This window comes from Macroventuria anomochaeta (genome assembly GCF_010093625.1).
Source record: "Macroventuria anomochaeta strain CBS 525.71 unplaced genomic scaffold BU25scaffold_49, whole genome shotgun sequence".
NCBI lineage: Eukaryota > Fungi > Ascomycota > Dothideomycetes > Pleosporales > Didymellaceae > Macroventuria > Macroventuria anomochaeta.
In genome coordinates, this window is record NW_022985410.1 from 212,042 (window position 1) to 220,964 (window position 8,923).

General features: G+C 52.0%; 3 protein-coding genes across 3 annotated transcripts; 1 reads left to right on the forward strand and 2 right to left on the reverse strand.

Annotated features, from left to right (window-relative positions):
* Positions 1–61: 61 nt before the first annotated feature.
* On the forward strand, positions 62–2,157 carry BU25DRAFT_403582 (maltose permease MAL61; the record flags this gene model as incomplete). Its single annotated transcript, XM_033705084.1, has 3 exons — positions 62–726; positions 800–1,245; positions 1,319–2,157. 3 exons carry the CDS (start codon positions 62–64, stop codon positions 2,020–2,022), a joined length of 1,815 nt encoding a protein of 604 aa, XP_033556198.1. The 3' UTR covers positions 2,023–2,157.
* Positions 2,087–3,162, reverse strand: BU25DRAFT_481306 (uncharacterized protein). Its single transcript, XM_033711088.1, has 2 exons — positions 2,885–3,162; positions 2,087–2,858 (listed from the first exon to the last, which is right to left on the reverse strand). Exon 2 carries the CDS (start codon positions 2,809–2,811, stop codon positions 2,368–2,370), a length of 444 nt encoding a protein of 147 aa, XP_033556199.1. The 5' UTR covers positions 2,812–2,858; positions 2,885–3,162; the 3' UTR covers positions 2,087–2,367.
* Positions 3,163–3,702: 540 nt separating this feature from the next.
* Positions 3,703–6,994, reverse strand: BU25DRAFT_426103 (uncharacterized protein; the record flags this gene model as incomplete). Its single annotated transcript, XM_033708396.1, has 7 exons — positions 3,703–4,944; positions 4,997–5,134; positions 5,184–5,892; positions 6,005–6,301; positions 6,350–6,457; positions 6,509–6,534; positions 6,638–6,994. The coding sequence occupies 7 exons, from the start codon at positions 6,992–6,994 to the stop codon at positions 3,703–3,705; spliced, it is 2,877 nt and encodes a 958-aa protein (XP_033556200.1).
* Between the last annotated feature and the right edge of the window lie 1,929 nt (positions 6,995–8,923).

Below are 8,923 nucleotides of genomic sequence, written 5' to 3' on the forward strand. Positions count from 1 at the left end.
TTTACAATCTGCAAAACCTTACCGGATTGGCTTTGACTAGCCCGTCCAATACTGTGTTAATATGACACCCACCAGCAGGACAGAAGGGCAAAGTATTGCAGGAGAAGCTTCGCCTCCATCCATACAGCGCCAACATAGAACGTGCTCCGACAGCTTAGGGAACACGAATCTATCCAATGCATTTACGAACACAACGTACAACTCAGCTGCGCCATGTTTACCAAGAACGTCTACAACCCAAACTGCGGTCCAAGATGCCGAACAGAACATGACCCTCCGTCAATGCCTCAAACGATACCCTAAAGCAATCATGTGGTCCGTCTTGTTTTCATTGACCTTGATCATGGAAGGCTATTCCACCATCCTCGTCCCAAATTTATACTCTCTCGATCCATTCCTGCGACAGTTCGGCACGCTGCAGCACAATGACGACTACGAGATCAGTGCTGAATGGCAAAGTGCTTTGGTCAACGGCGCATTGGCAGGTCAAATCATCGGGCTGTTCCTGGCTGGCTGGCTGGCTGAGAAGATCGGGTACCGCAGGACACTTATGATTGGGCTGACAGCAATTACGGCGTTCATTACGATTACGTTCTTTGCGACGAGTAAGCCAGTGCTACTCGCAGGGCAGTGCTTGCTTGGTGCGCCGTGGGGCGTGTTTCAGACGATTAGCACGGTGTATGCAAGCGATGTGTTGCCTGTCAGGTTGAGGGGGTATCTGACTACGTACGTATACACGGTTGATGATTCGGTCCCGTTACTATGTCACCACACGGGATAGACTTGCTAATGTAGACAGATACGTCAATGCTTGCTGGGTCATTGGCCAGCTGATCGCATCCATCGTCCTCCGCTCCATGCTCTCCATCGATTCGCAGTGGGCATACAGAATCCCGTTCGGTCTCCAATGGGCATTCCCCGTCCCCATACTCGTTGCCGTGCTGCTTGCTCCCGAATCTCCTTGGTGGCTCGTTCGACAGAGTGACTTTAAGGAGGCAATGAACTCACTTCGTCGCTTGCGAAAGCAGGATGAGGATGAACCGGACGCCGACTTCGACGCAGGGCTGGTGGAGACACTGAATCAGCTTAAGCTGACCAATGAGATTGAGAAGGAAGCGCAAAGTGGAACAAGATATGTCGACTGCTTCAAAGGCGTGGATCGGAGAAGGACTGAGATAACATGCATGTGCTGGATCATCCAGACGCTATGCGGCAGCACGTTCATGGGGTTCTCGACTTACTTCTGTACGTCTTGACTTGTCTTGTCACTTCTTGACATGATATGTCTCCCTTGTTCTCTATACTAACGCTTAGACAGACGAACAAGCCGGCCTCGGTGCCAAACACGCCTTCACTCTCTCCCTCGCCCAATTTGCCCTTGGCCTACTCGGCGTTCTCGCATCCTGGTTTCTCCTCTCCTACCTCGGACGCCGCACAATCTATCTCTCAGGCCAAGGGCTCACATTCCTCTGTGTCCTGCTCATCGGCAGCCTGGCTTGCATCCCGCACCCGCATACCTCCACCTCTTCGACAAACAACGTGCCTCGCTCCGCTGGCGGCGCAAGCACATCAAGTCACAGCATCGCCGCTGGCGGCGCCATTCCCTGGACCATCGCCGCCCTCCTCCTCGTGTTCACAGCTGTTTACGACGCCACCATAGGGCCCCTCTGCTACACCCTCGTCTCCGAAATTCCCTCCACCCGCCTGCGCTCAAAGACCATCGTCCTAGCACGCAACTGCTACAACATCTCTGGCATTATCACCAACCTCATCACCCCGCGCATGTTGAATCCTACAGCATGGGCATGGGGAGCCAAGGCTGGATTTTTCTGGGCCGGAACGTCGATCATTGGGTTGGTTTGGTCGTGGTGGCGGCTTCCTGAGACGAAGGGGAGGACGTTTGCGCAGATCGATACGCTGTTCCGTAGTAAGACGAGTGCGAGGAAGTTCAAGGGTACGCGACTTGTGGAGGGGGAGCTGCGGAGGGATGCGAGTGGAAGTAGCAAAGCGAGTGAAGCGTAAGTGCGTAGAGGATGCATACCATGTTCAGAAACTCTGTCGTTGAGGCGTTCACGCATGCATTTGGTCTTTATACAGTCTCTGTATACGGTTGTTCGTAACGCGATGTAGAGACCGAATTCCATTGGAACTATGGAGCATACCATTGTATAATCTCGCCCTCCGGTGGACGTCCTTTCGTCTGATATATACGTATTTGGAGCGGGTCGCTCACAACATTGACCCCTGCCTGAATTATGACGTATCTTCCATCCGCCGCTCTATTTTGTTGAGTTGAGATTGAGTGGAGGGAGGTGTGGCGGCCCATTGCATTTGTACCTTTGAGGGGTCTAGACCAATCCCCTCTGCCTACCGTCTCACAAATACCGAATCCTGGAGCTGCGATGCTTCGAGAATAATTGACTCTGCGCTTATCTTCCCTTTCGAGCCAGAGGGTGGATGAAAGGAGCCGAGGAAGCGGTAGAGCAGAACATGCCAGTCAACAGTACACTCGCACCTCATCACCACTTTACTTTCCTCCCTGAGCACTTTCTCTAGCCCCTCGTTATCAACTGCCGTGCGCAGTGCGCTCGGAAAAGTGAGCGCTGGGTGTCGAATGAGCAATGTGAGTCGCACGCGGGTCCAGAGCTCAGCCGGCACAACCGTCGGGTTCTCTGGCTTCTCGTCTGTTTCATTTGCTTCCAGGCTCGTGATATTCAAGGGCGAGAATGAAGGATGCAAGAATGTCGACTCCACCTCAGCCGTAACCATCCAATTGACATGCTCCTTCACATACATTCCCCTTTCCCCCATCTCCCCTGCCAGGAAGTCTCCTCGCTCTGCATCGTCCACCCAAGACTCTCACCCTTCTATTCCCTATCTCAACACATCATCCATCTCTTATCTCTATTCTTCGCCCCAGGATCCGTATGGGCGTGCGAATGTAGCGTTTCTGAAGCGATGCAATAGCGTGGTCAGGAAAAAGTATCCATCGTGCGGGTGGGGAACTATTGGCGGCTGGGGAACTATTGGCGGCTGGGAGGGGAGCTCAAGGAGGTGGGCCAGAAAACTTGATGCCGTACGGGGAATGGAAACGAGGATGTTGTGGATCGGGACTGCTTGGGGATGGAGAGCTGGAAGGTTTTCAAATGTGTTCGCGGGGTGCATGTCAGGAAAGCCAGATTGTGTGTTTTTGTACAAAGTGGAGCTTGCGCGGCCGCGTCGATGTTGTTGTTGGTGTGTGTGATTGTCAGCGCACGCCATTACTTGGCAAAATTTACCAAACGAGGGAGGTAGAGATGGCGGGGATAGTGATGCAAGACCGTATGAATTGCTGATGTACAATACAACTAGTAATACATACTAAGAAGATATTTGCCGAAAGACACGTTGAAAAAATGACCAACTGCAGCAATGCCGCTCCATGTATGCAAGCCACATAGATTTCAATGAGCAAAAACGAAAGAAAGGGGTATAATGCTGGAAACGAACGTAGAAATGGGTATCAACGAAGAAAAGCGAAAGAAATTCGAGATGTCATGCCGTATCAAGCTCAGCCACGCGATGCTGAAACGCTTTGCAAAACTCAAGAAAGCAGAATGCTGAACGAACAGTAAGTACGAAACCGAAACGCGATAGAAGAACAGCAGCAAGATCGTGTCAACAAAGACATTGATCTTGGGGAAGGGAGCATTGACACCATTTTCAGATGCCCCAGCCTTCCCACCCATGCTTGAGCATCTTATCAATATGGTCAAGAATAGTCATGACAAGCGCTGATTGAGCACTGGCGCCAGAGGTCATGCCGACGGCAGTATGGCCGTCGTTGTTCAAAGATCCGCCACGAAGACGCATCTTTAACCATAGAAGGAGGCTAGTACAGCAAGTTTGGCAAGCTTCAACATCAACATTGAAGAACTCGATGTCGTCGAGGGCAGTATCCAGAAAGTGCGAAATATTGGCCTTGATCTCCCAGTGCGGCACAGAGGATCTTCGGCTAGAGGAGGTGACTAGCGCTTGTGGGGTCTGTTGGCGGAGCCCTATGACTTGGATCATGGATTTCGGGTATGTCGAGTGTGTTGTTGCGACTGAGCCAGATGTTGGGTGCCCCATGGAAACCGCACTGAGTTGCGGTGACTGTTCATTTGCCATGATCCGTGTGGTTGCAGCAGCAGTAGCTGCCCACAACACGAGAGCTGCAACGAGGAGGCCCAGCTCGTTACCCATATCAAGTACAAAAGGTTTGGATGCCTCGAGAGACAACCGGAGGATGGTAACGGATATCTTGAATGCTTCTGCAGTCAATAGCAGAGATTCAGTGTGCGTAGACCACAATTCGCTCGCCCACGCTTGGAGCGTAGACTTCAGCGCGAAGAACTCTGGTTGCGATGTCACTTTCGTGCCAAGTACCCACGTCTCACCCGACACGGCTAACAGAGCGCGCACCGGGACCAGTTGCGTAAGCTTTGCGGTCAACAGCTGATGACGTGTTGTTTCGTCGTCGTGAATAAGGGAGTCGATGCCGCCGCTCAAGTGAAGTGTCGAGTTGCTAAAAGGATTATAGTGCGCTGCGATCAGAACCGATGACTGGAAAGGGTCATAATATCCGACCATGTGGTCGTCAATGGCTTCGGAGACGCGTCTAGGCATGAGTGAATACTCCTGAGCAACGTTGGACCATTGGTAAGGATCTCTTGCGTCCCAGAGAGACTTGTGTGATGGGAAAGGAAGATTGTTTCCTAGTGTTTGGCTCATAAGCCGTTTGTGATCGGGTGCAAGAAGCGTGGATTGTCTGTACTCCAAGAGGTAGCACGATATGAGTAAGCGCTGTTTCACAGATAGCTTGACCCAATGTAGCCATCGGTTCTGGACATTGTCTTCGTGTGTAGAAGCGTGAAGCACAGGGTCCGTGATCGCAGACGGGTCAGTACTGGGAATCCTCGCCAACTTCAATATGTTAGTCATGCATTGCTATCTCATCGACCAGGAAAGTTCGTACCTTCTCATACATGGCCAAGAACCGCGTCGAGAATGTTCTTGCGCAGCGACGAGAAAAGTACTGAGCAAAGACTTCAACGAGGAAGATGGCTTGATAATCACAAAGTCGGTCGCATCCGATCATGTCAGGTCCAATAATCTGCGTCTGGTCAGCCTATGGTATTCACCAATTGGCACGAGAAGTGTACCTTATCGAGCAACTCCATGCAACGATCGTGAAGCTTCCTTGCGTAATCGATATCGTTGCTGTAGTGTGCTCCAATGGCAATCATCGCGTCGAAGAGCATGTGTGATGGCTCTAGGCTGGCGAAGGTGAATCGATGGACGACGGGGAAAGTGGGATGAAAGAGCCTCCAATAATTGTTCAGATGTTGCTCAAACGGATACGTGCATGTGATTTGGCTCATACCGTAGTGTTCTCCAGGAAAGAGCTGTGCTCCTTCCTCATTTTCCATCTGGACCACATTCTGTGGGTCGTAGTTTCCGTAGTGTGCCATCGCACCAATACTGGCATGCATCGGCATATTGGCTGTAGGATACGACACTGGTGTGTAGGCAAAACTCGATACAGTGGTGTTCTTTTCGTCGGACGGCCAAGAAGGGTAGGGCATTGAAATGGATGACGTAGGCGACTGCGAGGCATGTGCCCAAGTCTGCTCAATGAACGAGGCATTTGAGGATGCGCGGGTTCGGACTACGCCTGAGCCGTATGGTGGGGTTGCATACATATGACCATATTCAGGGACAGGAGCTGGGGAAGCATAGCCACTTGAGCAAGAATATGGCGATTGTGCAAACGAGTCATGCCATGCTCCACTTGTAACCATACCATCGACCAGTACTGGATCGGATATGGAGTGCCGAGTCGGGTACGCCAAGTTGTGATGTTTCAGGTTGCTGAGCCTACATGTCAGCTACGTACTAGTAGATTAGGGGACGTTTTCGCAGAAAGGAGATAGCAGGAAACTGAGCTCAGGGCTTTTCGAGTATGCGTGTGATAGGAACTCACTTCGGAGGAGTCTTGAAGTTTGGATTGGATTGAAAGACATGATTGTTGAGATTGGAAGGAGCGCTCTTCGGAGTACGAGGAAGCTGAGGAGTACGAAACAAACTTGGATTGTACCTTGGAAACGGTGTGACCTCTGGCTGAGGTGATACCACCTGCTGTTGAGGGTATAGTACATCAGGCGGGAGTGTACTGGCAGGAATCATAGGCAGTGACGCGGGTGCAGTCATAGGCGATGCATTGGGGGAGTATTCGGTACTGGAGACAGATGGCTGGCGGGAAACATTGCCAAGCTCGTTACTGCAGCGTGTTAGCACTGAGCGTATCTCGAAAGACAGCAAAGCTTACTGTCGCTCCTCGTGTCGTTGTAAAAGGTCAGACCGATAGAAGCTTTTGCCACAATTGGGGTACTTGCAGACCATAGCACCCTCCTGGGCATGGTTCCGTTGATGACGCCTAGAAGCTTGAGTCAGGTCGAAACGATCGCAGGAACGAGTGTTGGCTTACCTCAGATGTTCTGCACGGGTATATGACTGGAAATTATTAGTACAATTCCACGCAAGGGCAACTGTGAAAGGAGAAAGTAAGAGACCCTTCAATTGAAGAGATGCATCGACGGGGCGTAGTCAAACTTACACGTCCACATTCGCAGTTGTGTACTTTGAGACCCTTCTTCGCCTTACTGACACGCCCTGTCTTGGTGTAGTTGACTGTAGACATAGTCGAGGTATTGTTTGGGCTTGCAGTCGACCGTCGCGCAGTGCGGGAAGAACCGGCGTCGGAACCGGTAGTGAGTGTCTTAGTGGTACCTGAACGGCGTCGAGAAGACGTAGAATTGAACTCTGCAGTAGTATCATTCGATGATGTTGATAGTTTCTTTCGACGTTTGTCTTTTGGTGAAGCAGTTGGGTGGGCAGGGATATCTTCGGGCTGCTGTTGTTGCTCGATAGTCAGAGCCAAGAGGCGGCTACTTGTCCCACGGGGTTGTGACATGGTTGACAGAGGAGGCAAAACGATGTATATACTGGAGCCGAAGGCGATGGAGCCAGGAAAGATCGGAACCGTGAGTGGAGTTTCAGGTAAGGTCAATCAAACGGTCCAGAACTGGTGGTACGGCAGACGGTTAGGAGCTAACGGTCATGTCTTGGACAGGCCGGCGTACTTCCATACAATGATGATAGGTAGACTGAGGACGTGGGAATGAATTAGGGGACGAGCGTCCGGAAAACAGACTACTAGATGGTGTGAAGTAGACCAGAAATGGGCTGTTGGCCGATCCAAATCTGGATCTTAGTGATGTAGGGATGGTAGAAGAATGCACTGCGCCCACGTGTGGTTGGAGAAAGACACCGTAAATACCTGCAGGCTGTGCCTGAGCCAGACCCGAACGAGGAATCGAGATTGAGATTATGGGACTTTTGACGAGCGACAAGGTATACTCGAAGTCCGACTCGCGCTTGTGAAATGACAGGGGCCATACTAGGGGAGTTGCCAATGGCGGTGCTGTGGACGATCAAGGACCACGTCCAAAGATGGAGCCCATGGGCATGGCTGCGGGCGTGTAACCAAACGAGTCCATAAGTAAACCAGGACGAAAGACCAGCCGCGCACCAAAAATGGGGCACGGGACAGGGTCCTCAAGTGGATAGAGGTTGGCACCGCAACGCCATGTTGCGGACCGTCCCTGCCTCAAAACACCCAAGCAGAGCGCGGTACACGCTACAATGAAGGGTGGCTTGGTACCCGAAATAGCGACTCGCCAAAAGTGCCCGTGCGCTCAGCCTTCCTGCAACATTTCTGCTTGCTTACGCCAACGCGCATGATTACAACATGCAGACAAGGCGACTGTGTTTGCAGGAGCAGGACGCGTTTCTGCGACGCACCTGAATGACGAGACTGAACTGTCACCCACCAAAATTGTCGTTCCGTGTCCTAGGATTGGCGTTGCATACCTGCGGTAAGCCCCTGCAGACGGTGTATAATATCCGACTAGTGTATTTGTGCAAGGTGTCTTTCATTGGCGTGAGGGTACTGACCCAGTGCGGTAGCGGCAGATGTGTACTGTAGTGTCATCTGTAGTCCTGCCAGCTTGAGAAACGCTGTAGAGAACACCGGGACATCAGTCTGTATGATACTGTCTGCCACTCGGCGTCCGAGAACGGTGGGTGACTGTTACATCGAACGTAACATTAATCTCGAGCTGCTGCACGCTGTGAGGAGGCGGGTCCATAGTTTTTGCCTTGTCTCTGCTCATTCGTTGATGCGCAGAGATGAAGGGCGTAAGCCCGGTGAAGAGTCCCTCCGTGCAAGCCATGCGGCTATAGTTGTTGCTAGGTCGCGATCCCGCACTATTTGGTACAAGCTTTCTCCGATCTCCACACAGACGGCTGCCAGCAAAAGCCTGTGGGAGGCCTGATGGTTTTAGCGCACCCACCCACGCAAAGCTTGGGAACACGTCAACCAGCCTTTTTTTCTTGTTCTCAGCCTTTCAAGGCTCGGGCGCGAACATGAGGCACTAGATCCACCAACGGCACGCAGATTGGCGTGGTCGAGGAGTCTGGCAAGATTGTTGACATCCTCTTCTCAAACTTGTGAGAGGCTCGATGCATAGTCCCCTCCTGAAGGACTGCGCGTCACCCCGACGCCTTAGGTTTGCGCCTGCATCCTTTAAAATTTGCCTGAGCTTGTGTGCATGTCGACGTGCGGAAGGATCAAAGAACCGCCCCAGAGCCGCTTGAAGGATAGTTGCAAGGACCTGCTTGTCGCACGTTGTCTGGCGGGCGGCGTGCCTTGCTTTCCATGCGGTCGGGATAGGGCGGCCAGGGCCGTCTGAGGAGTCGGTAGAGAGACCGAGACACTGGTCAGTTGGAAAGGGAACCCTGACAAACCATCTGACAACTGCCCACACGCATGAAGGCTGCT

Excerpts from the sequence above, each read along its gene's own strand:
- BU25DRAFT_481306 (XM_033711088.1), bottom strand. The coding sequence starts at position 2,811 with ATGGGGGAAAGGGGAATGTATGTGAAGGAGCATGTCAATTGGATGGTT.